Source organism: Daphnia pulicaria, chromosome 6 (genome assembly GCF_021234035.1).
Source record: "Daphnia pulicaria isolate SC F1-1A chromosome 6, SC_F0-13Bv2, whole genome shotgun sequence".
NCBI classification, from domain to species: Eukaryota; Metazoa; Arthropoda; class Branchiopoda; order Diplostraca; family Daphniidae; genus Daphnia; species Daphnia pulicaria.
The window spans coordinates 1,237,028-1,263,491 of NC_060918.1; the positions used below are offsets into that span (position 1 = coordinate 1,237,028).

General features: G+C 40.4%; 4 protein-coding genes and 3 long non-coding RNA genes across 12 annotated transcripts in view; 3 read left to right on the forward strand and 4 right to left on the reverse strand.

Moving 5' to 3' along the window:
- Nucleotides 1-721, forward strand: part of LOC124343835 — a 62,826-nt gene extending 62,105 nt beyond the window's left edge. Inside the window, exon 21 of the long non-coding RNA XR_006919311.1 lies at nt 98-721. This is a non-coding gene — a long non-coding RNA (uncharacterized LOC124343835). The remainder of the gene's footprint in view (nt 1-97) is intronic.
- The window catches only part of LOC124343657 (F-box-like/WD repeat-containing protein TBL1XR1), a 393,640-nt gene extending 382,178 nt beyond the window's left edge, over nt 1-11,462 (reverse strand). For 2 of the 3 annotated variants that reach the window (XR_006919301.1, XR_006919300.1), the window contains exons 1-8: nt 11,284-11,462; nt 11,010-11,155; nt 10,777-10,936; nt 10,433-10,704; nt 10,203-10,364; nt 9,957-10,139; nt 9,810-9,884; nt 9,452-9,745 (exon numbers count right to left, since the gene is read on the reverse strand). Coding sequence is in view for 1 of the 3 variants with exons in the window: in XM_046797071.1 (XP_046653027.1) it covers nt 9,203-9,229; nt 9,288-9,389; nt 9,452-9,745; nt 9,810-9,884; nt 9,957-10,139; nt 10,203-10,364; nt 10,433-10,704; nt 10,777-10,936; nt 11,010-11,155; nt 11,284-11,341 (1,479 nt within the window). In the remaining 2 variants the exon portion in view is untranslated. Of the gene's footprint in view, nt 1-9,083; nt 9,230-9,287; nt 9,390-9,451; nt 9,746-9,809; nt 9,885-9,956; nt 10,140-10,202; nt 10,365-10,432; nt 10,705-10,776; nt 10,937-11,009; nt 11,156-11,283 lie in introns of those variants that run through there. The other variant, XM_046797071.1, reaches the window with a different exon arrangement.
- LOC124343893 lies at nt 1,438-3,238 on the reverse strand. Its single transcript, XR_006919416.1, has 5 exons — nt 3,178-3,238; nt 2,992-3,093; nt 2,828-2,926; nt 2,535-2,762; nt 1,438-1,673 (listed from the first exon to the last, which is right to left on the reverse strand). It is a non-coding gene; the product is annotated as an uncharacterized LOC124343893 (long non-coding RNA).
- On the reverse strand, nt 3,237-3,586 carry LOC124343885. Its single transcript, XR_006919404.1, has 3 exons — nt 3,550-3,586; nt 3,360-3,482; nt 3,237-3,282 (listed from the first exon to the last, which is right to left on the reverse strand). It is a non-coding gene; the product is annotated as an uncharacterized LOC124343885 (long non-coding RNA).
- On the reverse strand, nt 5,804-7,398 carry LOC124343750 (pyrimidodiazepine synthase-like). Of its 3 annotated transcripts, none has more exons than XM_046797216.1 (7): nt 7,130-7,398; nt 6,950-7,055; nt 6,659-6,881; nt 6,449-6,587; nt 6,252-6,367; nt 6,052-6,184; nt 5,804-5,995 (listed from the first exon to the last, which is right to left on the reverse strand). In XM_046797216.1, the coding sequence occupies exons 1-6, from the start codon at nt 7,266-7,268 to the stop codon at nt 6,053-6,055; spliced, it is 855 nt and encodes a 284-aa protein (XP_046653172.1). In that variant the 5' UTR covers nt 7,269-7,398; the 3' UTR covers nt 5,804-5,995; nt 6,052. The 3 variants fall into 3 exon arrangements, with proteins under 3 accessions (XP_046653172.1, XP_046653173.1, XP_046653171.1); XM_046797217.1 differs by having other exon boundaries at nt 5,862-5,880; XM_046797215.1 differs by lacking the exon at nt 5,804-5,995 and having other exon boundaries at nt 6,038-6,184.
- On the forward strand, nt 7,587-8,948 carry LOC124343775 (60S ribosomal protein L10a-like). 2 transcript variants are annotated; one of them, XM_046797253.1, is made up of 5 exons: nt 7,587-7,690; nt 7,923-8,078; nt 8,292-8,440; nt 8,496-8,668; nt 8,724-8,948. In XM_046797253.1, exons 1-5 carry the CDS (start codon nt 7,686-7,688, stop codon nt 8,892-8,894), a joined length of 654 nt encoding a protein of 217 aa, XP_046653209.1. In that variant the 5' UTR covers nt 7,587-7,685; the 3' UTR covers nt 8,895-8,948. The 2 variants fall into 2 exon arrangements, with proteins under 2 accessions (XP_046653209.1, XP_046653210.1); XM_046797254.1 differs by lacking the exons at nt 7,587-7,690; nt 7,923-8,078 and adding an exon at nt 8,085-8,223.
- A 92-nt stretch (nt 11,463-11,554) lies between the features above and the next one.
- LOC124343607 (intraflagellar transport protein 80 homolog) lies at nt 11,555-15,304 on the forward strand. The gene is made up of 13 exons (XM_046796998.1): nt 11,555-11,745; nt 11,832-12,004; nt 12,071-12,351; nt 12,439-12,675; nt 12,742-12,866; nt 12,998-13,246; nt 13,303-13,673; nt 13,809-13,956; nt 14,029-14,200; nt 14,290-14,412; nt 14,502-14,641; nt 14,752-14,875; nt 15,036-15,304. The coding sequence occupies exons 1-13, from the start codon at nt 11,651-11,653 to the stop codon at nt 15,081-15,083; spliced, it is 2,286 nt and encodes a 761-aa protein (XP_046652954.1). The 5' UTR covers nt 11,555-11,650; the 3' UTR covers nt 15,084-15,304.
- Nucleotides 15,305-26,464: the final 11,160 nt, after the last annotated feature.

The following is a 26,464-nucleotide window of genomic DNA, read 5'->3' on the forward strand; positions in this document are numbered from 1 at the left end:
CATGATTTTTTATTGAGATGTGAATCAACTTTACTTTAATATTTTAATATGCTAGTTATTATTTCATATTATTGTTTAAATTGCTTTCATTGTCTAGTAAACTATGGCGTCGTGCTGCTGTTGGGTGTTGAATTGTTGATGGCTGGATTGACCACTGGTGTGCCGATGTCTCCTGGGTATGGCGGGTATGAAACCAATACGCCGGCGTCTGACTGCACGACAAAACATACGGAACGACCGGTTACTACACCGAGGCTCCCAAGTACTACTCTGCTCTCAGCTACTGCACCGAGGCTCCAGCTTATCACACCATCAACGGTCGAAAACTAACATAACTGCCGAAGTACTAATATTCCCCGAGCTACACAACCCTAACTGAGGCGGCCAAGTATTACGTAGCCTCAACTTTCTACATAACCGCTGCCCCTTCGTATTACGCTGAACCGAAATACTACACTGAAGCCCCAGCTCCATACTACACCACAACCTACGCTACACTCTGCTACTACACGGAAGCTCCGAGGTGTTACTCTGCCCCGAGTTACTACACCGTTAATGCATCTGAATGCATCCAACTTACTACAGGGAGGTTCCTAAATATTAGGGCCGAATTTGTTTTTATTTTTTTGGTGTATAGATTTTCGTCGTACTATTATAGTTACTTGTCACTGGTAATTGTTGTTGATCTTAAATGACAAAATACACTTTTTAAAGCGGGTAATCATCTTGTACGACATCTTCCTACCACCTTCAAGCCTTTTGACGTTGCGAAATGTCCCGATTTTTCTTAACTTAACTATTTCACATGTCTTGCCTTAGTCGCTCTGGAAACTTGGACGAATTTCACTTTTAGGGTAAGTTAGGAGAAACTTATTGTTAATGTTATCTCTAAATTTTTGAATTTAACAGCTCTGTAATTTTAACAGTCTTAGACTCTTCGTAGTATTTTATTGAAAGGAATTCTGGAGATAAAATATATTTGTAATATCACTTGTGCAAGAATGTAAGACTTAAAAGTTGTAATTAGACACGGCAAACAAAAAACTCTAAAAGGAATTGCTTTATTTTCCCACCTCCACCCACAATTCCACCACATTTTACAATCACATACATAAATACATACACTAAGTTAACCCGTTGGCTGCCACGCCATGCAACCCGTAGGTTGTTTTTCTACTACTCTACGCGCCACGTCAGAAGGATCCATGACCAAGGTGGGACTTGCCATTGCTGACAAGTCCGGGCTGACACGGTGACAGGAGAAGATGGAATGCACAACCTCTAGAATCCATCACCGTATCGACAAGGGGGAAGTCCCTATGGTGCATTGCCTAACAGGCGCCTTGCGGCGAATCTGGGGCTGGTGCGACTGTCCGACCCCGCGGCATGAAAACCACGAGACCGAACAGCACGGCCCGTGCTAAGGAGCTAGGGGAGAACAAAGGCGTGGCAGCCAACGGGTTAACTAACACTAACACAGATGAAATAATACCAACAATACCATGATCCACGTTGATGACGAGTCTCGGTGATGGTCGCGATTGTCCCTTTTCGTTTTCCAGTGATGGTCCCCACTCCACTGAGTTTCGTTCACATCAGGAGCAGCGGCAACATCCGACGGAGACCGGTGACGACTGTTAAAGATGAGAAAATCCATCTTCTCGACGTCTCCTCTGCATTACCAGAATAAAGACAAAACAATTGTTATTAAGTGACATGCCAATAAAAGTTACATAATACAATAAGAAACAATAATCAGGTTTTTTAGCTCAAAGATTTAAAGATGCAATTTTTTAAACGTAAAATCAAGCTTGCAATGTTGAGAACTATACAAAGAACAAAGCTCACTTGCTAGTCTTAAGAAAATTTTCCGGAAGTATACCAGAAGTAACCACAGCACCTCAACCATTGAGCTGTCGTCAAATTAAACAACATATTCGTGATTTCCATGAAATTTGGGGTCGATTTGGTGTGATTTAGACGAAATCCAAAATCTGGCCAAAATCGAGAATTTTCCTGAACTTCAGTTGTATCAGTTGTATCCTAACTTCATAGTTCAGGAAAATTCTCAAAACCGGAAGTATGCGTACGTAAAAAAATAACATGAACTTTGCCACAAATTTGACGAGGATCACGAATATGTGGTTCTTTTGCTCGTCGAATGAATATTTACTGAACTACTGTACTGAAATGAGCAAACCGGAAGTAGAAAAAAAAACACATTATTGAAAATCTAACAAGTGAGCTTTGTTTGTGGAATAGTTATCGTCAGTTTCCACTAAAAAATTTCCACACAACAGCTGCTGATAAATGTTTAAAGAGATTTGCAAAGTAACTGAAACAGTGAAACTGACTGTTTTGACAGCTGAAAATGATCGAAAAGCCATCTAGCGTTAGAAAAAAGAAACGTTTAACACTTTAGCGCGCAAGAAGGGCCTGATTTTGGAATTATTACACAGACAGAGAGTTTCATGTAAATAGATAACTAGTAGACAATCTACGAAAATAAGTCAAATAAGTTAATTGTCCGGTACCTGGCCAATATCCCGTGGTGAGTGACTGCAGGTGTGTCACAGCAACTGAAGGGATCCAGCCTCGCCAGTGAAGCAAGAAAAGTTGTTTTTTTAGCATAAGAAGCACTGAAGCACTGAAGCTGGATGCTTAGATGCTACGTCGGGAAGATAAAGATGCAGCAGAACGTAGGTGGAACGTGGAAGTCCCTCTTCCGTCATGGACAATGAACAGCATTGGCTTAAGGATCTCTGTAAAAATAAAATGTATTACATTAATGAAAATATAACAGTTAATAAAGCATATCAATCTTTACCTTTTCTAAGAAGCACACTGCAATCTTCATGATGAAAAAACCGTAAAAATGGAAATCACAACAACCAACAGCTTTACTCCTCATGTTGAGATAAATCTCCTGATGTTTAAGAAAGTGTCATGAAGTGTTGCAGTAGCATGGTGATCGGTGGTATTGATGCTTACCTTTATCATGAGTGATGAATTTAGTAAGGCATCAAGCAGAACTGGAACATGTATGCATACACACGGTATTATTCACGTCAAACTCTTCATGTCACTGAAACTCTAAGTAGCAATGGGACAAAGAAATTCTTTACATTATTTACAAATTTACACAAATTTACAGGTCTATGAGAAATAAAACTCTACCTATCTCTTAGCTGGGTTGCCTTCTAAACTGAAGTAGAAACAGCCATAACAGCAAACATGCTGTTGCAGGGTACACCACCAAAATTGCGAGATTCAGAAAAGATCCTTTGGTTCATGAACAAGAATATCTGTTACATGAAAATCTGAATTGTAATGGTCTGGTAGCAGTCATTGGAAAATACCTTAACTCGGCAGATTTGTATTACACTATATGTGAGCTTCAAACATGAGTTTTAGGCTTTTGACAGTGCTCATGATGGGTCTTATTGAAAGTGACTGAGCGCTAAGTCAACTTGTTGGAATGACTGGCAGTATGCATAAAGAAATAAGTTGTTACAGAAAAATAAGGAAACTAGGTCAAGATAAACCTACATAATTTACGAAGTTCAATTTGGTATTTGAAATCACAGGAATATAAGTATTGGTATTGGTATTGGTATTTTTAGGTGCCGTCTGCTTTATTCACAGACTGGTCTTCTAATCTAGATGACCTTACGCACCGGCGATAGTAGATTGCTATGGTTTTTTGTTCGATGGCGTGAGCAGTGTAAAGGAATATAAGTATAAATTAGCAACAAATTGTTTCGCCCATTTCACCTTGTTTCACGATGTAAGAACAACAAAGGCGACACTGGCGACATCTAGTAATAGTTTGGTTAGATCTATTGCCACGATATGATGTGATAAATACTGTTACAAATTTTCCTGAGATTGAATGGTTTCTATAATTCTAATTATGACCTAAAAGAATTATTAAAATATTAGCATAAAATCGAAATTTAATGTATGCAATGTTAAGTTGTCATCCAATTTACAAAATTAAATTTTAATTGCCTAAATCTTAGACAAAATATAAGTTAAATTCTAACAAATTAAAAAAATGGTAAAATAGCTATGAGTTACTAAAATTGAAAAAAATTATTTAAATTAAAATTTTCTTTTAGATAAGTGTGAAAAAAATTCTGAATTTAATTAAATAAATAGTTATAAAATTGAAGATTTATAAATATTAAAGATTCAAAAAAACATTGCGCACTGAATACTTGCTCGTCAAGACGACAGCCTAGAACCTTTAAAGAGGCAACGTGAAACCTCAATAAGGCATAGTGTTGAGCACAATAAACTAAAAACTTCAGAAACCAAAATGTTTACTTCATTCGTTGTTTTCACTGTCGGAACTCGGAACAATCTTTCTCTGTAGTGCTTGGCTTTTGGAACTCCTTAGTCCTACTCGCAAACATCTCAGACCAGAAGACAAAGGAAAAGTAAAAATTCCTGAAACTGGAGAAGAGTAGGGACTAGAAAATGCAAATTTCGAATTAACCTGCTCAAAAGCTCATTTTGACCAACAAAAATCTGCTTTGGAGGATACGGTTAAGGTCACTAAAACGGAAAACGAAGAAAAGCGCATACTTTTGGATGACGCGAACACAGAGGTTAAGAATTTGAAAGCGGACTTTGACCAACAAAAATCCAATTTCAATGAAGAAAAATCCGCTTTGGTGGATGCGGTTAAGGTCGCTAACGCGGGAAACGAGGTAAATTGCCAATTTTTAGAACAGGCTAACACAAGGCTGACGGAACTGAAAGCTAACTTTGATCAACAAAAATCTATCCTCGATAAAGACAAATTATCCCCCATTGGTGGATGCGGTTAAGGTTGCTAAATCTGAAACTGAAGAAAAGTGTATACTTTTTGATGAGGCGCAAACATAGTTGACGAATTTGAAAGCGCACTTCGAAAATCAGAAATCCATCGCTTGAAAAATCTGCACTAATGAATGTGAGAACCTTTGCTAAAGCTAAAACAGAAGAAAAGCATGGATGAAGTCGTCAAAATGGAACGTCAAAATGGAAAATTTTAAAGCGCACTTGCTTTGGAAGATGCTGTTAAGGTCGCTAAAACGACAACCGAAGACCAGTGTCAACTTTTAGAAGATGCTAACACCGATTTGACGGAACTGAAAGCGAACTTTGATCAACAAAAATAAAAATTCAATGAAGAAAAATCTGCTTTGGAGGATGCTGTTAACTTTGCTAAACTAGAAACCAGAGGCAAATCGAGGCAAATGCAGAATATTAGATGAAGCACAAATCGAGTTGACTAACTTTAAAAGCGCGATTTGACAAACAAAAAGCTATTCTCGAACTCGAAAAATCCGCTAAAACGGAAACCGACGAAAAGTCCAGACTTTTGGATGGAGCACAAAACGAGTTAACCATCTCGAAAGCTCAATGTAATCAAGAAAAATCCGCGGTCATCGAAGCAGACCAAAAGATTCTGGAATTAGAACGAGAATTAAACTTGTGCAAAAAAGATTTAAAACTTTGGCGGAACAATCTCACAATAAAAAAGAACTGCTATTGAAATCAACCGATGAGAAAAATGAAGTTGCACAGTCTGCAGCCACTGCCCGACAACAAGCTGAAGCTCTTGCCACTTAACAAACTGCCACTCTGAAAACATTGAAACAAGCTGTAGGACATGCGAAAGAGGAAGCACAATCTGATTTGTCAAGACCGGAAGATAAAGAAGATCCGTTTGGAATAAATTAAACTTTAGAGAAATGGTTAGTCAAACATGGTTTGTTAACTAGAGTACCTCCAAAGACTTGGATCAAATTACTGAGCACTCTGGGTTTTTTATAGAAGAAAAGGCTTCGCATCTCCGAGAAAAAGCTGATAGTCTCTTCCATGATGATCCTGAAGCAGGCGACCACGCAAACAACCAGAATTAAGATACGTTTTGAAACAACCGTAACAGGAAGAGAAGCTAATTTAAAATGTTTGTGGTCTGCATAGTTCCTGTTTAATCTTTCTGATTCAGCATTAAATGTATTCTTTCCATTTTTGAATAAAATTTGTCTTAACTACTTTATTTATTGATTTCCATGTCATATTCCGGATTCCCAGCTAGAAAACTTGTAATAAATTTTGCGTGATTTTCAGGAGAAATGAAACTTTCTTTGACCGCATCGTCTTCTTTCATGGCATCAAACCACTTTACCTGTTGTTAAAATTAGTTTAGTATGATGACTACACACATGCTGTAATGGTCTTTAAAAATCATTTACCAAAGAAGGATAATTTTCCATTTGAACTTTTAGCATCCCATGGCTCAAAATAGGCAATGTAGGCAATCTCTCCATCCAAGGCCATATCATGTAATCTACAATCCCAGGATTCTGGCCTAGATTCAAATCATTTTCATGAATTTATTTAAAAATAAAAATGAAGCAAAAAAAAATGAAGCTAAATGAAATCTACCTACCTCCAAAAAATTTTATTTCTCGTTTTGCTAGGTCATCTTCAAAAATCTGTAAACCCTTGTGGATACCAACAATAGCTCCTTTCCAAGTGGACTCATCATCCAAACTACAGCGGTATAGTTTATATAAGTTTCTATTGACCTAATGATTTGAGAAAATGTATCATTTTAACAATTCAAAGAAAGTATTTGAATAAAATTTTTTTTTAATACCTCATTGAACATTTCAATCAAAATCCTGTCTTGTGCCTTGCGAAAAGGATCAGTACTGTTCAGCATTGGTGAACTAGGATACACTTCATCAAGATAGTCGCAAGTGATTAAACTTTCAAATATCACTTTCCCATCAAATTCCAAGCAAGGAACTTTGCCAAGTGGATTTCTAGCAAAATACCAATCAGGCTTTGCAACCAAGTTTATATTTACAACCTCATTCCTGAAAAAAAAAAAAAAAGACAAATGATGGAATAATTTTGGGTGGGTATTTACAAAACATTGGCTTACGGAATTCTTTTGGCAGCTAAAACAAGTCTGGTCCGCTGAGCATATGGGCAGAATTTCATATTATACAATCGCATCAGACCTGGTGTTACTTCAGGACATGTTGAGCCTATTGTCAATCATAATAAAAATATCACACAATGTTGCTGGGATGTAAAACCATTATTATCAAGTCAAGGTTACCTGGAGCAAGATGTTTGGTTTCAGAAATAGGAAAAAATACTCCACTCATGTTGTTGTTTGATCTAAACCAAGTTTTCGAACACAAAAAGACTTCAGATTTCTCTACCGCCCTCTTCGAGAACGTTCTAAGAATATACATGAAACTTTATAGCTGATAAGTTGTAAAGGCTAAAGGTCCGATTGTTTATTGATATTGGACTGCGCAATTTAGCTTTCTTTTAAATTCAGCCCGCCAGGGCAATTCTACCGGTTACCTGAAGCATCCTGAAGCTGTCTGCTACTGCTTTAATGTGGAAAAAGGTCACGATTTCCTAAAAAGTAAAATATAAAAATATAACATAAATAATAATCGGAATTTTAAAACAAATCCGTATATTTTAAACTAAGAATGTTATTATTTCAAAATAACTTTATGAAACTTCTCCTTTTGATTTGGCAACTATGAAGGAAAGGAAGAGAAGAAGAAGAAGAAGGAGATAAAGATATCCGACAACATCTAAGTTCGGTCCTTCATTTGGAAGCGTTCGTTCCAAGGGACTTGCCAAGGCACTTCACCATGTCGTAAGTTATCGTTTTTAACGTAAAACATCTTTTAATTTAAAACTATTATTTAGTGTTGGTTGCATTAAGCGTTGAAGTAGCTATTGGCAAACTATTGTATTATGTTAAAAGTCAAAATCCTGTGCTATTTAAAAGTTCATTAAAAGTCAACACGGTCGACATTTGGTTCCTTTGCATGGAATGGCGTGTTCGGTTTTAAATATGATTGTAATCATGTATATTTTTTGCACAGGTCCAAGGTATCTCGTGATACGCTGTACGAGGCTGTCAATAACATGTTGGCGCAGTCTAAAGAGAAGAAGAGGAAGTTTACTGAGACGGTTGAAATTCAATTCGGTCTCAAGAACTACGATCCCCAAAAGGATAAGCGTTTCTCCGGAACCGTCAAGTAAGAACTACAAACCCACATTGTTGGGGAGTTGGACTTTTGTCTGACGGTGACCCTCACCCAGGGTCATTTTAAATATGTGGGGAGGAATTTTGACGCAAGTCAATTTTCCAAACATTATGCTAGGTTTTATGCCTTGTGGTTGGTATTTGGAATGGCTTGGGTTTTAGTAGTTACGGTAGAGTCATATTGTTAATTGTCATATCTCTTCAGGCTTAAGCACATCCCCAGGCCTGCTATGAAAGTATGCATCTTGGGAGATCAGCAGCATTGTGATGAGGCCAATGCCAACAATCTTCCTTGCATGGATGCTGAGGCTCTGAAGAAGCTTAACAAGAACAAGAAGCTTGTGAAGCAATTGGGTAAGTTTTGATACGATTTTCAAGTGAATGCCAACTAATCTCTTTCTTCAAACAGCTAAGAAATACGATGCTTTCCTCGCCAGCGAGGCCCTTATCAAGCAGATTCCCCGTTTGTTGGGCCCTGGCTTGAACAAGGCTGGCAAGTTCCCTGGTCCTCTCACCCACTCTGATTCTATGGTTCAGAAGGTGGAAGAAGTCAAGGGTACCATCAAGTTCCAGATGAAGAAGGTATGTTTGTATAACTAGTAGATTTTTGACACAAACTAAACGTATCTATGTACAGGTCTTGTGTCTCTGCGTTGCCGTCGGACACGTCACCATGTCTGCTGACGATTTGGCCCAAAACATCCATTTGTCCATCAACTTCTTGGTTTCGCTGCTCAAGAAACACTGGCAGAACGTTCGTTCCATTCACATCAAGACCACCATGGGAGTCCCTCAGCGCTTGTACTAGTTGTACCACGCATGTGATTGTTTGCTAATAAACGTGAACAATTCGCGAAAGAAACTTTTGTTGTTTAAATGTCTTTAAGATTAAAAAACAAGATAATTATTAATTAAATTCATTATAAAATTAAAATATAACGTTTTTATTATTGACAAAAACTAAAACTAATAACAAAATTTTTAAATTTATCCATAGAAATTGAAACTTTTTATTTTGTTTTTCCTTAAATGATACACAATGATGTAATGAACCTTAAAGTTAATAAGAATCATGAAACAACTGGAATTGCAGAAAATGTTGAAGCGTTGAAACATTTATTTTCGCAAGTCCAAAACAAATACCTAAATATAGAACAATATTAAAACAAATATCGAATAATTTAGAAAGACAAACACTTACACTTCCGTCGGAAGCACTTGCTCCAACTTTATCGCCCCGAGAATTCCAGCAAACTTCAAAAATGCCTCCAGTTCCTTTGTAGCTGTGTAACAGTTGCCCCGACTAAGAATAGTAGAATGAAGATGTAGTTTGTTTTTGGTTTCAATTTGGAAACTATTATGTACCTGAGTAGACCAGATGTGTACACATTTGTCAAAGCTACCAGATGCTAGGTATTTGCCATCGGGAGAAAATGCGACACTGTACACTGGTTCGGTGTGCTTGGTTAAAGTATGAATACACAACCCACGCTCGACGTCCCACAATCGAACGGTCGAGTCAAACGAAGCGCTAGCCAAAATCAGATTCATGTTTGGGTTGTTTGTTCCAGGGCCGGTAGGACTCCATTTTATGGTGTAGATTTCCTTGTTGTGTGCTTGCAAATCATGAACACAAGTGTCTTGTTTCATGGACCATATCTAGGAAAAGGATCGGACACATTTGATTTGATAGTCTTTTGACAAGAATGAACTTGCACATTACCTTGAGCGTCATATCGTCAGAACAGGAAGCCAAAAGATTACCCTGAGGATCCCACTTAATAGCGTTTACTTCATTCTAGAGAGAAAAAAAAACACATTTCTTTTTTAATCATTCACAAATTCGCAAGAGAAATTAGAATATTGTTACCGTATGTCCTTGGAAGGATTTGGTTGGCTTGTCACTGCCCAGCTTACAAACATGAATACACTGGTCAGTGGAGCATGAGGCAAAACTGACATTCGACTGCCAATCTACGTCGAGTGCTGGGGCGGAATGGAAAGCAAATTGCTGCGTGCACTGGCCCGTTGAGGCGTCCCAAATGATGGTCGTCTAATGAAAGAAATGCATTAATATCAACAGTTTTCGTTTTTTAAAATAAAAACTTGGGTCTACTTTGTCGACTCCAGCACTGAGGATATAGTTGCCCTTTTTGTTCCATTTTAGTGCGAAAATAGGTCCTTTATGCTGTCCCAGAGTGCTAGCTAATCTTCCATCAGTTGTCCAAATGCGAGCGTAACCATCGTAAGAGCCAGTTGCAAGAAGAGTTCCATCACACTAAAAAAAAAGAACACTGTTATTACACAGCGAACTATTCGGCGCTTAAGGTATAAGAAAAAACGTACATTCCAGTCAAGTGAGGTGACATCTTTGTTGCTTGGAACTTCAGTTCCACCCTTCTGAATGCAATGCCTAAGAACAAGTTGAGTTGGTGAAGACGAGTTGTCATTCATGTTCCAAATTCTGGCAGTACTATCGCCAGAGCCGGAAGCCAATAAATCAGTCGTCGGGTTCCAAGCGCAGATGAAAACTTCAGATTCATGGCCACGAAGTACAGTTGATTTGCTGGCAGGTATCTCTACTCCTGTTTCCTCTTCCCGGCCTTCATTGGGGTTGGCTTATAAGAAATAGTTGAAGGGAAAATAAGTAAGCAGTTCAGGGGTTCAAGGAAAAGTATTGACTATCTTACGATAGGAATGCATGGGTTCATCTCCATTGGAATTTGGTGGTTCTGTCTTTACAACTTGTGGTTTCTGATTGTTCTGCATTTGCTGTTGACGACTTGCAACAACATCAGGCATCACAGCATCAATGAGTGATAAGCTTTCCATGGGTCGTTCAGAACCATCCTGAAAAACAAAAACATAAAAGAGTAAAAATTTTGTGGTAGATAAATTTTATCAGATTTAAATTGTCACACACATCTCCAACACTGATCTCAGCTTCTGTGTATTGTAAACCCTTCTGGATGATGGAGAGAAGGGCTGCTGGCGGTACCAAAGCTCCATTGATGTTGGATTGTGAAATGTGTGACTCTATGCCAAAGGTGTAAGCAGAATGCTGAAAACCTATTTGAAAGAAACGACGCAGTTGTTAAATGCACTTGTCGAAATACTGCATCCAGTAAAAACTCATCACAGTGACCATTCCCATGGACAGTCGACTTAAAACCCAAACGAAATGGTGATGCTCTTACCGGATTCTTGCAAATATCGGTAAACCAAGAAATTAACTTCATCACTTGAAAAACTCATTTTTTAAAACACAAACATAGTAGAGAAAAGTTACTAAGTTATTTATCAAAGCGATTCTTTTTTCGCTTTTTTTTGCAAGCTTGCAGGACTCGGCTTGAGGTTGCGCTAAAGAGCTTCTTCGAGAATCGTTCAAAGTCACCGTTAGCTAACGCCATCTATGACCAGAAAACCGAATTTGGGTAGAAAAATGGTAACCGTAACCCGTAACAACCGATTTCAAGCAATCACAAACACACGTTAAAAAGAAAGAAAAAAAAAAAAAAATTTACCACTTTCAAGTGTAACGCTACAAGCTACAAACGTGTGAGCATGCACTTACACGACAGAGCAGCAATATCGTCCGTTCTCCCGGAAAATATTTTGTTCATCGAATGGAATTCTCAAATCGAATACTTTACGTACAGGTTGGTATATAATAAAGCACCATTGAATCGGTTGTTTAATTTTACGTAACACTAAAACCACCCTTGTCTCCTGTCAAACGCGTTAGCGATGATCTGAAAATACATTCGTGGGATGGCTCCGCCAAGGACAGTTCAGCCAAGACGATCACGTTGAATAAAGGCATTCACATTTTGGATATAGACTGTATGAATATCAGTCAGCAGAGCATCGACCAACGCAAAAGATCGAGCGAAATGTTTGCCGTTGGAACATCAGATGGTAACAAGCAATTTTCCCCAATTATTTCATTAAACAAAAAAATTATTCGAACGTTTTTCTCCACAGGAAAATGTTACATAATGCACAAGTCGGGCCGAACGGAGAGGGTTATTGATGCTCACAAAGGAGCAGTCATGAATGCCAAATGGAATCACGATGGCACCAGCTTGCTGACATCAGGCGAAGATGGCCAACTCAAGATATGGTCCAGGAGTGGAATGCTGAGGAGTACGCACACACAAGCGGATTCGCCCATCTACTCGGCTGTTTGGTCCCCATTCTCTACCGGTGTTCTCTACTCTTCCGGCAAACTGATGACCATCCAGTCCTTTGCAACCACCAGTAAGGTCAGATAAACATTTAACGTATATCACAACTTGCCAAGAATTTGTTGTAATTTTAAAAACTAACTCACAATGAAATAACTGTACTAGACTCTGCAGTGGAAAGCCCACGACAGCGTTGTCCTAGTTGTGGCCTGGAGTTCGATATCGAATTTAATCGCTAGCGGTAGTGAAGATTGCCACTTTAAGATTTGGGATCCCGTGGGCCAGCTGTTGTTCAACAGCGACCCTCGACTCCATCCCATCACGTCGATCGCCTGGTCGCCAGACGGAGCCTTTTGCGCTTTCACGACATTTTCATCCGTCTGCGTCTCATCCGCTTACGGGGTATCTAAATCTCTTTGCCTGTTATGCCTTTTAATTACTCGCATGAAATGTTTGATTGACACACAGAGCGATATCCTCGAGGGCTCTATGGAGGGCGATGGAATTTCGAGCGTCTGTTGGTCACCGGAAGGATCGCAGCTGGTGGTGGGGAATTCGACTGGAAGAATTCAAATATCTCATCTGGTCAAAGGGTGTGTATGTACACAAAGTAAAAAATAATCCATGCTCCACTATAATCCATCATTTTTCCAATTCGAGTTTTTGTTTGAGGGGGTTTTAAAAAACTTGGCAGATTAATGAATGTTGAATGAAAATCCCATAGGGGGCTGACTTGGGGAAACTATCACGTGACCAAGATGGCTCCCAACACTCTGGAATTGCGTGATCATTTCAACGAGACGGTCGAGCTGCTCGAATTCAGAGACGACGTCCTCCTCTGGTCCTTCAACTACGGCCATTTCCTGGTGGCCAGCCAGACGCATTGCCTCATCCACAAAGAGAACGGCTGGAACAGTCCCATCACCGTCGAATTGCGGGACAAGTGTCCGCAGTTCATCAAACAAACGGAAAAGTAAAAAACGAATCAAATTGAATGAAACGACATGATTCATTGGCTGTCGTTATCAGATATTTCCTGATCATGGATTGCGGCATCTTATACGTCTTCTCGTACGACGGAGCCCTGCAGGGAACGCCCAGGATCTCCAATCAGCGACTGACGATGCTGACGGCCGATCACGTCACGGCCGCCAAAGAGGTGATAGCCGCCCGTAGTCCCAGCGACGGCAAATCGATCCACTGCTGTCACTACCGCACCGGCAAGCCCGTCTACGGCGACAAGCCGCTGGCCCACAGCGGAGGACAAGTGACCAAGCTGGAACTGGATCCCGGCTCACCGTCGGGGGATCAGCTGTTGGCGTTCACGGACACGGCCCGCGACCTTCACCTGCTTTCATTATCGTCGGGCCTCAACCGAGTCCGTTCTTCTCTCAAAATTGGTAGTAGTTGAACGATTATACGAGTGATCAATCACCAGCAGCAACAGCAACCCTGACCCAGCCGAGTTCGCCGTTTTATTCTTCCGACTGATGTATAACTGTTTTCTTCTTTTCTTTTCTTTTCTTTTTTGGCAGCTGGAGGTGTGACGTCGTTCGCCTGGAATTGCGATTGTTCCATGCTGGTTATGGTTAGAGAAGAGGAACTGTGTGTGGTGCCTTACCCGCCGGCCGTGCCCAACGATCCAGCATTACTCGAAAAGTTCACCATTCGTCAAAACATCCGGTACGTGTCAGTTGGTCCAAACCAAAAACCAAATATCTCCCAAATTTTAAAATGAATTCGAATTGAAATCAGAGAATACGGCAAGCACGTTACGATCGAGAGCTTTACCGGACACCAGGTGACGCTGCAGCGTGGCGATGGGCTCACCTTTCCCGTCTACCTGTCGCCTTATCCGTCCAAGTTGCAGCAATTCGTGTCCAACGGCCAATGGGATAGCGCCCAGCGACTCTGCAGTTCCATCAAGGTAGTATATTTTTCCTAACGACAGATTGATGCCCAGTATCTAATATTCTAACGCGTTGATACTTTGTCTTTTTGTACGCACGGATGAAGATGGAAATTCTGTGGGTCTGCCTGGCGGCCATGGCCGTGCATTATAAGCAGTTGGACGCCGCCCAGGTAGCTTTCGCAGCCCTTCGTGAGACGGATAAGATCCTCTACGTCGACGCTATCAAAGTAAAACATAGATTTGCGTGCTGCTTCTTCTCTTTCCCATTCACTCAAGTTGTAAAACGATTTTTCTTTTTCCTTTTCGAACCGTCTAGAAGATGAACAACGTGGCCATGATCAAGGCGGAGACGGCCCTCCTGCAGAACGGACGGACTGAAGCTGAAACTATCCTGCTCCAGGCTGGACTGCCTCTCAAAGCCATCATGTTGAATTTGCAGCTGTTCCAGTTCGAAAAGTGGGCCACTCCTCGATGTTTTTATATTCTAATTTGCGCAACATCCGACTTTATTTTTTGGTTTTTAATTGAACAAAAAAAAATCTTTTTTCTTTTATCCAATTGGGCAGAGCTTTAGAGCTGGCGGTCAAGCACGATTCCAACATCGACGTGGTGGTCGCCTATCGGCGCAAATACCTGGAGCAATTCAGCTGGACCGAGACCATTCCCCGCTTCATCGAATACGCCAAGAAAGTAATATACGCGCACATACCACTACACTACTCGAAAATCATTAGATCGGATTATACAATTAATGATTCAATAACCCGGATATTATTACATTGCTACTATTCTTGTATAGCTGATGGGCAAACTGAATCTTAAAAGATTTCTTTTGTGTCTCTGGCAATAGGTCGACATAGACTGGGACGCCATTGAAGAAAAGCTCATGGACGAATGATGATGATGATGACCCTGGCAGAGTGTAGAAATAATTCCACCACCAAGATTTACATACCAACTTGACTCTGCTGATGCCACTGCCCGTTGATGGAGCGTTGCATGCGCCAAAAGAATAGACAAACCACGCAGGCTCATTTTTCTGACGAGTCACGAGTATTTACATGCAACAATACAAACGTTTGTGTGTGTGTGTAGTTTCTCCTACAACACAGAACCCAACATTTCCCGCAGCTCGTGCTTTCAATTCATCGCGGCGTCGTTTATATGAAGACATTTCACAAAAGAGCCAGACGGCCTCCGTGCGGTCGCCAAGCAGTGACCCACAAACAAAAATCGGAGAGAAAACGACCCTTGACAAACAAATACCAACTTCCAGAGTTTAAACGAATTGAAGAAAACACTAAATATATGTGTAGCCACAAAGAGAATCGTTAAATCAACCATATTAACTAGCTTTCATACGTATACGATAAGTAAGCGCAATTAGATACTTCCTTACAACCGCTTTTGACCTTTTAGGTTGAACCGCTCATATGTAGACATGGCTGCCTTCTTGGACGGCAGAGAGAGCAAAAAGGAAGAAAACAGAAACGTGAGCTTTCAGCTTAATAAAGTGCACAGACAGACGAGGAAAAGCCCAAAAATAACACACGTATAAATAGTCAACGATGACCGACGGAGCCGTTTTTAATAAACGGCGGAAAAGCCAAGCTCGCGCAAACACGCACAAAAACAAACGAAAATCATCAGAATCGTTTTCGGTTCTTTTGGGTTTGAGTAGATTTAGCTTTACCCAAAACTTTTAAAATAGCCAATTCGGAATCTTTTTGGATATCTGCCAACACACACACACACAGAGAGCTCACAGCACCATAACCGTATATAGCACATACATCTTTTTGACTTGGTGATGCTACATGCGGTGTTATAAAAGTGTGTGCTCGCAGCTATATAATGTCGGCCGTGTCTGCTGGACCATCGACTTTATTTCGTTGGAGACCTTGACCGGCCAAGAGTTATAGAGTAGAGATGGCCAGCTAAGACATTGTTTATTGCGCTGCGATTGCAATCGCCATTTATCTTCGGCTGGAGGAGCAGATGATGCGCGTCCATGTAGTAAGGGGGGAATAAGCGCAATCAATTTAACCGATAAGAGAAAATTACATCTTCGCCGATGTGGTGATATCTTCAACGGGGTTTGGTCGAGTGGTCAAAACCGGACAAAACGGATCTTGTAACATTAATGGATTTCAGTCCATATGTTGCTTTGAATAAATTAGAAAAGAATGGCCAAAAACTATTTGAATGAATTTTGTGGGTACAATATTGATTTTGAAAAATGTTGGCTGTTGAAAAGAAAAAAATATCTAGGTCGTAATAAGATTGATGATTCTTAATTTATTCCTTGGGAAAATAAAAAATAAAAATTTCTCAAATTTATGGAAAAGGCTTGTCTTTTTGTTTTATTTCTTTCCGGGGAAGTTGCGTATTTTCTTGTTTATGAACGCTGTTAGCTAGCTAGAGTAGAGACTGTAAAGGATATAAGGATCCCATCGCATAACGGGGCGATGGATCTCTCGTTAAGATTATTCGAATATCAGAAAATCGGCGCAGCGTGTCGAATTTGATTCATTCATCGAATGAGTGCCGCGATATAGTATCGACCCACAGGAAGAGAACACACACACACACACATATGGATATAATATATGCGGCTGAATATCGAAGCCAGCCAAAAGGTCTCTCACATGATTTATGCGGCTATAATGTACTATACGCAGCGCTATATAGATTTCCCCCCCTCCGTATTCAATTCCTTTTGGGTGTTCCTTTTTGGCCTCAATTATATCCGCCACAAAACTATCCGGGGGGGGAAACAACAAAAATATAGTTATAAATAGAAATGTCTCATCCAGCATGCATGGGATTTCGACTTTGGATGGACAGTTGAATCCCTTGATTCTTAATTAAGCGGTGGAGAAGATTCCTATAAGATCAAATGCTGTCGTACATTTTTTGATGCATCATTTCATCCAATGGGGTTGAACACAAAAAAAAAAAATTAAAAAGGTAGGTCTTTTATTTTTTTCCTTATTAGACGTGAGTGCCGTTAGATCTTTTATTATTCAGGGGTGCGCGGGAAAAAAAGAAATGAATCTCTACACGCCGTAGGTGTCAAAGAGTGTAGACGTCAGCCGCAGCAGCAGAAATAATTGAAGTTTTAACAAAAGGGGAAAGAAAATTTTGTTGAAAAGAAAAAAAAAAGACCATCGCTTTTTAATAAAATGTTGAACAACAAAAACATACGGACGGACGGACGGACGGCCGGCGCGACTGCGGTAGGTAAAAAAAGAGAGTCAAGAGAGAATCTTTCACTGTTGGCTGGGCGCTCATCATCAATTTTTCGGTGCTTCTTTTTGATGTACTACTATATACTACCCCATACAGCTGGCGGGGTTTTTTCTATATGCCTGGACCCTAGTGGATAGTCCTGTGCCGGCGCTCATGTCGTTGTTGCTGCTGCTACTGCTGCTCCAATCACGGTAATAATAGACCGCCTTCAATCGAGTCGATTTAGATTTGAACGTACAACAACAGCAAGTCCCCTTGATGTATTTTTAATGAGCGCGTTATGTTTTCTTTTCATTCAAAGAAAAAAAAAGGCTATTCCACGTTCTGAAAGGAGCGAATTAGCGCGACTGACCCACTGGGTCCGTCTCTGTTTGCGTTTGTCTGCGGAAACCAGAGAATGCTGTGGTATCGGCTTGTCCGCTTTATCGTAGTTCAAAGATTTTGCGAATTGGGATTGTATAACATAAGACAAGAGTTGCGAGGTACAAAAACAGGCCTAATCTGCAGTTCGTTCCACAAATGAGTTGTTTAATGATGCTCTAATTGAGTCAACACAAACGGCAAGAGAAAACAAAGTTCCAGTCAAATATGGCGCCTAGCTCAGGACTAATCGTACACCGTACTATGTCAAGACTGATAACCAACCCCACCAAACGATGAAAAGGAAGAAAACAGATAAATTGTTCCTACCCTTAAGCCTGGGAAATACGGCCAGGTATCCACAGTTGGTCCATCCATCCGCTGAAATGTTGAATCAACCAGGTGAGACAGGGAAAAGGACCTCAGACTGGTGAATACACCCACACTCACACAGTACACGAGGGCAGAATGGGGGATGTCACCAATCAGATGGGATGCTGTTTATCTAAATAAAATAAAAAAATGGGTTATGAAAAAATATTGAGAGAATGAACTACAAGTAAGGACAAGTTAAAAATGAGACACTGGGTAAACCTTAATTGTCAATCAACAGGAGAATTTAAGTTTTACATGTTGTGTTTATACAAGTCATGCATCACAGATGTCTAGCAGGTAACAGGAATAAAAGTAATGAAAATCATTACCAAAGTGATGATGCTGAGATTGTTGCTGACGACAGGTCCAACAGGAGCAAAATTTGAATATCTTGTGGTTGTGATGGCTGGTTCAGGACTCCAATCTGCACAAAGGGAATGGTTAGATAGTGCAAACAAAATGCCATGCATCGACAGGGGGCTTGGATGATAAATGCTAGTCAGCCAGGAACTAACACTTCACAAATTGGGAACAGTTTTAACTCTTCTAATTAATCGCCCATATTCATTCTATTTGTATTCTTCGTTTTATATTTACCTGCTGAACAGCACAAAGTGTGCACTGTTAAGCGATTCTATAAAGAGACGCACCCAGAGTGGACATGACAACCACATTTTCATGCTTGTTGTTATTTTCCGTGCTAGCAATGTGTATGTTTATTGTTTCCAAACAAGTAATCGTTTTCTTTGTAATCTTAAACGTGGTATCCTTTCGAAAATGGTAAAAACAAACCGAAAGCAGACGACACTAATCTTCTAATTAGTCAAGAATAAGATATCGATAGAAATATTAAAAATCGACCCCCTCCACCCCCTTAAATTCAAACCGCTCAAAAACGCTACAAGCGGATTTCTCTCCCGCGTTCGACATCCGCTGGACGGATCGGAATTATTTAAGCATCTAACAATTCGTCTCATCATCAATTTACACTGATCCCCCCTACCACCAGTCGAGATAAAAGTCTAAACTATTCGCCAGATAATTACTATAACGGCCGCAATAATAAGACTCCTGCATCAGAACCCCTTCTTGGAATCAGTCCAAAATAGACTAAATTCATCGGCGTATGCTGGGCATCAGCAGCAGCAGTCAGTTAGAAACCGCGTTCGATTCGGTACGGTCTAGTGTCCAAGTGGAACACCCAACGACTCGCAACAGGTCCTCCTCCTCCTCCCCAACAGTCCCCACCCACACGACGTGTAAAACTATCCTTCCGCCGAACGAAAAAAAAAAACGAAACTAGATTGAATATGATTACATAGAGTAAGAAAGAAAGAAGAACGCGAAAAAAAGAAAAAGAAACGGAAAAGATGATTGCGCTTTTGGGGCCGTGTTATTTCGGATTATTTACGACAAACTAACAGTCTCTCTCTCTCTCTCTGTTCTGTTCTTCAAGGAAGAGAAAAAAATAAAGGCGTGACCGGGTCCCGGTGTCTATTATTGCGTACATGTACGTACGTACTGTAAGAGAAAATTCCCGCTCTTTCTGCTTCTCTACTCGACGTCAAACACTATTTACTGGACGATTGTGATCGTGGGCAATACGCCGCCAGCGCCACACATGCACACACATACACACAGAGAACAGTACATAATAAGAATAATGCATGATAATCTTCTTAGACTCTCTCTCCGGCCTGCGCTTATTGTGTTTGTGTGTGCGGATGAACTAGATTTTTTCTGATTACTTATGACTTTGGCTGTACTACCACTACTATACTAACCCGCCCACACTCACATCAGCTTTGCATACAGTGACGTCACAGCAAGAACTGGCTCTTTCAATAATGTTTCGTTTTGAGGTTTTCCATGACGAGTCGTCGTTATTTCTTCTGAGAAATCAACACACCAACTGATATATGTCTAATTCCAAATTCAAAAAGTTCTCTCTTCTTTTATTCCAGGTCCTGTTCTACATCTTTCAAAGTCGGCCAGAGTGCACTCGCCGCTGTACGTACGTCCGCGTCCGCTGTCATGGCATGTATAGCTAAAGTTAATCGACACGCCCTTGTTTCTTTTCTTCCGAGGATATACTCATTTGCCATCTTTTTTTTCTTTTACGACCCCGACAGACAGCTGACAGCAGAGCCCGACAGTTTGAAAGGAAAAAAGAGTCAATTTATTGACTGCTGTAATGTATATAGAGTATACACATCATCACGATAATAACGATGTAATTGCTCCCGTAACTAGAGGAGGTGATTTCCCCGCTTTCGGTAATGAACGTCGTCGTCTCCATGGCGGATGTATAACATCTGCTCTCGGGCGCGCCGACTTGGGCCAGCAGCTGAAATTGTCCATTTTACAGAGACGATATGAGATACTACGTTCGACGGCCCTTTTTGTTTTTTTCCAGACAAAAAACCTAATGGAAATAACTGCGTGTACATGTCGTAAGTTTTTTGGACTTTTTTTCTTTTCCAATTCCCAGCATCTGCTGCTGGCCATCAACAGCCCAGCCCCGCTGCATGTTGCACACAGCACAGGTTGACCTCTGATGATCCCTGCAGATGACGTTACGAGCCTTTTTTCCTTCTTCCAACAGCAAGTGGAAAAAGGAAGCGAATTGTGTCAGTAGTTCATCCGGACGTCTTTATATTTCTCTCTCTCTCGGGGTACACTAATAAAAATAAAGGGAGAGACCCCTTCTTATCACGATAAGCCCCCTAGTTTTGCGACCGTTCACTCCCGAAAATGTCCGTGTTGCTCCTGCGTCTTTTTACGACTATCTTCGGCTTCCATCCCGACAAGCCCAGTTTTTTCTTTTTATCTTGATTCATTCAGCACGTTTATATGTATATACATACAAGCTCAGACTATATTACTCTTATAAAATAACCTTTTAAAAATATTTTGTGTGTGTGTGTGTGTTCTTGGCTTGTCTTGTTTCATTCACTCAGAGATGCATCTACAAAACAAAAGCCAGAAAGAAAAAATTTTACATTTATTTTCGTGTGTTTCGTTTTTTATTTCAACTACTCACGCACCGTGCAGTGTATAGTATCTACCTACTGGCTCGTCCGTTCTATCTGGCCGTTTGGGCGAGCTTTTATTCATCGCGTTCAAAGTGAAACGGAGAAAAAAGGAAAGAAAAAGATGTAAAAATAAATATAATTCTTTCTGCCTGTACGAATATATATTGCCTTGCAGGGATATAACGAATTCATTTCGCTTGGGCTTTTCTCTCTCTCTCTCTTTGGGGCTCTAATAATATATACTTTGGCCGTGTCGGAATCGTGCATGGGTCATCACTCCAGGATTTCTTCTTCTTCTTCTTCTTTTTGTTTTATGAAATTTTGTTTTTCTTTTGCATTTTCAATTCTGTTGGGTTGCAAGAGAGAGAAAAAGAGACTTCACCGTTTGCGTCATTATTTCGTGGACTGTTCGTTTTTATTTTTATTTCATTTTTCTCGCTGTGCGCATCATTCAAAAAAACAACAAACTGAAATGTCGGTCAAGTCGCCTCAATTTTCTTTTTTTTTTTTTTCGAAAAATGTTTTTTTTTTTGTTTGAATTTTGAATTTTATCCCGCCGTTTTCCCTGGAACCATTAGATTTGAGTTGTGTCCGAGTCACGCCCTTGTTTATTCTTTCATCTCGACACACACACACAAGTTCTCCGCATCCACCTGCGCACAATCAAAAATCACGCGTGAATTTATTAAATGCTGTTACTTTATTTATTTTTTCAAGAAGTTTTGAAAAAAAAAAATAAAATAAAATTCCGCTATCGTCATCGCCCGATCGTTAATCCAATCGGCTTAATTCATTGAAAAATGTCTATTTTTTCTTTTTTTTTCGCTTTATACCTAAAAGGACTTGGTGCCTGGAATGTTTGGCGGCCTTTTGGGTCATTGGTATTTTTTACCACTTCGATGACGTCAACAGAAAATAGTCATAAAAATCCTATTTTTCTTTTAAATAAATAAAAGGAAATGGCGAAAATGATTTTGTTGATTCGTAATCCAAAGTGTTTCTATACAAGAACTTGTCTACAGGAATTCAAAAAAAAGGTAAAAGTTGAATGCCTCATCAGCGATGAGCCACTCGACAAAGTTATTATTGATGGACAGCCAGAAATTTATCGTATTTAATAAGAAAAAAAGCTTTATATTCGAGATGATGGACAGTATACAACAGGTGGACCACACCTGTACATATACATAAGACTAAATCAGCTCCAATCAGTATATGTAAAACCAAGCAATATAACCTGCCTATAAATTCTTATAAGACACTTTGTCAGTTTTGGGTTATAATATTTTTTAACGGTTTCGAATAATGGCGCCAAAAGTCACACACACACACACACACACACACACACACACACCTATTTGCCCTTTTAAGGTGAACTGTGTCGATCAATCGCCCACCGCGAGGAATGCCGTCGCGACAGCTTTCCCTCCTATGTGGAGCTAATTTGTTATTCCAGGTTAGTTGGATAATGTCATCAGTGCTGCACATCACGTTGGCATACACAAACTAATCAGATTTCAATCGCACACAATTTCTGGTTTTTTAAAAAACAATTTCTACTTGTTTTTTCGGTTGTGTAAAAATTAGGTTGATTGAGTTCCCAATATTCCTAAAATGGAGCTGCTGCTGCAGTGACTAGATTGACGATTGCCAACAGCACTCGCATGAATGTTTAGCTTTCTCGTCATTAAAACTAATTCACCTGAATCAAATGATGGGCCAATTATCTGTTAGATTGCGCACGCGGGAATAAAATCGTCGTCGTTCATACGATTTTCATTTCAGGAATATTAATCAGGTTACATACGCGTCGTACTTGATATTAGTTTACCTTGTCCACGATATCAATTGGCCCAGCCCGATGTAATTTCCCCTGCTGCTGCTGTTGGCATACGTGCCACTTTTTCTTAGGAGCTTTTGTTTATTTCTCATTATGCTGAGCTCGCCCCCGAAAAACGTCCCACACGTAAAAGAGAAGCCGCCGGGGCTGATCGCTGATGATGACGACCGGTTGTATGCGGTCGTCGTTCAGTCGAAAAATGTCGATCACCGGAATTTGCGCAACCATTTCTCTTTCCGACGACGACCGTACGGGTTTTTCTCTTTTCTTTTAGGGTAAAAAAGAAATGGAAATTACATATTTTAACATGAAGATAAAGTTGGCTGCTGTCGCCGTGGTATAGATATATATACTGCTCTATTGCGGTCTACTTGTAATATTTCGAAACATTACGGTGTTTGTACAATAGTTGATAGCTCGACTTCCTATCTATTTCGACATGTTTCTCTCCCACCCTTGCGCGGAATATGTCCATATTATCATATAACTATAGTCGTCAAAAAGATCGTTATTATAGACATTGGGAAAGGTGCGCTGGGCCTCTTTTGGCCACGCCCGCCATCCATCTGGACGGAAGAACCCAGAAAAAAAAAAATCCAGGGCAGAATTTGTCAGTTTTTTTATTTTATTTTCCGCTAACAAATTGCAGAAATTGACGATCGGGAGCGCGCACAACCGACACGTAATTATAGATTAGACCGCTATAGGGCCGTGAGTGCGCCGGTGCGAGACGGACAAACCAATTGGTTTGTGTCTAACCAAGAGAAAAGGGTACATATAGCAGCAGCCGGCATTCACAGCGCACAGAAAAGAAAAATGGCATTTGGGTTTAACCCGATCTAATATACGAAACGGTAGAAGAATTTGGGATAAAACGTTTCAGGTGAGAATTGATGAGATATTGTCCTTCCCGAGTTTAAGCGGCAAACGGTGAGGCTTCTAGCGTCGGCGCTATTTACTCCCTGATGTTGAATTCTAATTGGCCTATTGTTTTAACCTTTCAAACTTGCCAAGAACCGGGCGCGTGATGCTCTCGCTGGTACCTCAGACTATAGCTGCTGCTGCTCACGCTAATGGGAAAAAATGAAACAGCCAGCAAAATGGGCCGCCACTTGCGTTTGTATTCCGCCGCTCGTTCAATCAATTAGAGCACAAACAAAAAACAAAAAAACCCGCCTGATCGCATAGATATAACTTATAGACACTTGCGCTTACATCATTTAGCCCACCACACACACACACACACACACACACACAATGTTGCCATTTTTCTTTACAGTTTCAACTACCGCTGCTGCTGCTGCTGCTGGTCTCTCTTACATACTTTACGCCGTGATTTAGTTGAGCTTTCAGGCACCCCCTTTTTCGTGATTAGAAACGATTCACGTGTCGGTGGATGATTATTTGATCGCGATTAAAAAACACACCGATAACTGAATAGAGATTCGTGTGCAGGTTGCATAACACAACACACACCTATACGGTCGGCAGCAGCAGCAGCAGCAGCTTAGAGAGCCTGTGTGTGCGGTTGGGAGATGATTGTGGAAAAGGTGTTACGTGATTTCTCTGTTATTGCATGACGAATCCCATCGGGCCGGGAATGTCTGTCGTTCTCCGAGAGCCCGCGCCCGACAGGCCGGCCAGCCGGCGGAACGACGTGGTATGATTATAGGCGTCGCGGCCATCAAAATATGTTTGAATGAAACAGCAGAGCCGCAGCAGCAGCAGCATCAAACACACACACACACACACACACAGGGCGCCAATTTATTTAATTTCGGCTTTTATGTAATATAGTCACCGGCCCTGCTATTTTGTATTGGGTAATTTCGATTCGGCATTGCTCTCAGTCACGTCACTACAAAATAATTCAAAGGAAAAGTTTTCGTTTGGAATTTGATAGGAATCAATAAAATAAAGTGGGATAGACAAAAGTGTGACAAACAGCCGACTCTATGAACACGAGGAATGTTTAAATTGGTCGATTCTCCCCTTGTTTACCCCTTCGTTAAAAGGGGGAGGAATTCTGGTTTCATCAAGGGAGAATAAACAACAGAAAATGGTGCTGGGGGGGGGGGGATATTTTTTGTTTAAAAGCTGCTGGACCCGTTTAATGCAAAGTGTCTAGAAGATATGGGACTGGTCTCTGTCATTAGAGGCCGTAAAGAGCGAGAGGCGCAATTAGCCGCCTCACCCGTCTTCTTGTTGTTGTTGCTGTTGTTGAGGTTTTTTTCATTTTTCCCAAAAATTCCGAATCTCTGCCTCGTTGAACTCGTTTCTGTACCTCCCCTTACATCACAGAAGAACGCGAGCGGCCTCGAAATAGAATTTGTTCCCGTTCCCGCAAAAGAGTGCGAAAACAATTTATCGACCCATTGTCAGTCAATTAAAAAAAAAAAAAAATCATTTCATTAAGGTGTTTTTTTTGTTTTCGGACTAGATTTTTTTTTATTTTTTGATACGGCGCGTTAATTTCATCTGCCCAACGGCGCGGGAACGAAAAAAAAAATAAAATTCATCACGGGGATTCGCCTGGTTAGTTATTACACCACCACACGTCATGTTGGCCAAACTCTGGCAGAGAATGTGGATTACACAAAAATCGACTCTATTTTATGATATGAATGGGAATTTCAATAAAGAACAACTGGACATTGTGCATTAGTGGTCATTTCACCAAGCTCGTTCCACAAGGAAAAAAAAAGGGAGAAAATCTCTTCGCATGGAAAAATAATATCCGACCGGTAAATAATAATGTAAAACACCAAGTGTGTGTGTAGCGTTACACTCGGTGAAAAACTTGACAGGCAATAATCCGCAGTCGCAGTAATAATCAGCTACAAGTGAATAATAATCTTTTCCAAACAACAACAACAACAACATAAATATAAAAAAAAAGAAGAAGGAAGGATATTATGCGGTACTGTACATATTCCGTTCGTTTTTCTTTTACTTTTTTTTCGTGATTGTTATAAAGCCAAACTGAATGTGTGTGTGTGTGTGTTTATTCTACCTCTCTCTTTTTTTCCCATCGACGTTGACTGGGTTTCCGCCCCATTCCATCGAGTTCCCCGTTACAAACAACAACAACAACACCACCGAACGGACCGGTCAAAACAACCAATCACTGCACAAACAGCCCAGCGCGGGAGGTATCCGGAAGGTGACAGTTTTATCTTCTCATTGTACATACTCTCCGAGGCAACTGCCACGTTCGATGGCCCATTAGTCCCAAAGTGAATATTCCGTTTAGAATCAAATATCTCGAAAAAGAAAATGTTTGGGGTATTTCCATAAAACAAGCTTAAATTAATATTCAACAATTTGTTTATTTTCGTGCGTTTTCTTTTCGGTTGGGTCACCGTGGGACCGTGTTCGCCAATATGACAAGAGCCCTTCGGCGGACACTCTCTCAGC

What these genes read in the sequence shown, in the direction of transcription:
- LOC124343775 (XM_046797253.1), top strand. An exon ending in CGTTTCTCCGGAACCGTCAA is followed by an intron (nt 8,079 to 8,291) that starts GTAAGAACTACA and finishes ATATCTCTTCAG; the next exon opens with GCTTAAGCACATCCCCAGGC. An exon ending in GAAGCTTGTGAAGCAATTGG is followed by an intron (nt 8,441 to 8,495) that starts GTAAGTTTTGAT and finishes TTCTTCAAACAG; the next exon opens with CTAAGAAATACGATGCTTTC.
- LOC124343750 (XM_046797216.1), bottom strand. Translation starts at nt 7,268, where the DNA reads ATGTATATTCTTAGAACGTTCTCGAAGAGGGCGGTAGAGAAATCTGAA. An exon ending in TTAGCTGCCAAAAGAATTCC is followed by an intron (nt 6,882 to 6,949) that starts GTAAGCCAATGT and finishes TTTTTTTTTCAG; the next exon opens with GAATGAGGTTGTAAATATAA. An exon ending in TGATTGAAATGTTCAATGAG is followed by an intron (nt 6,588 to 6,658) that starts GTATTAAAAAAA and finishes TCAAATCATTAG; the next exon opens with GTCAATAGAAACTTATATAA.
- LOC124343607 (XM_046796998.1), top strand. Translation starts at nt 11,651, where the DNA reads ATGCACTTACACGACAGAGCAGCAATATCGTCCGTTCTCCCGGAAAAT. An exon ending in ATATCTCATCTGGTCAAAGG is followed by an intron (nt 12,867 to 12,997) that starts GTGTGTATGTAC and finishes AAAATCCCATAG; the next exon opens with GGGGCTGACTTGGGGAAACT. An exon ending in CAGCTGTTCCAGTTCGAAAA is followed by an intron (nt 14,642 to 14,751) that starts GTGGGCCACTCC and finishes CCAATTGGGCAG; the next exon opens with AGCTTTAGAGCTGGCGGTCA.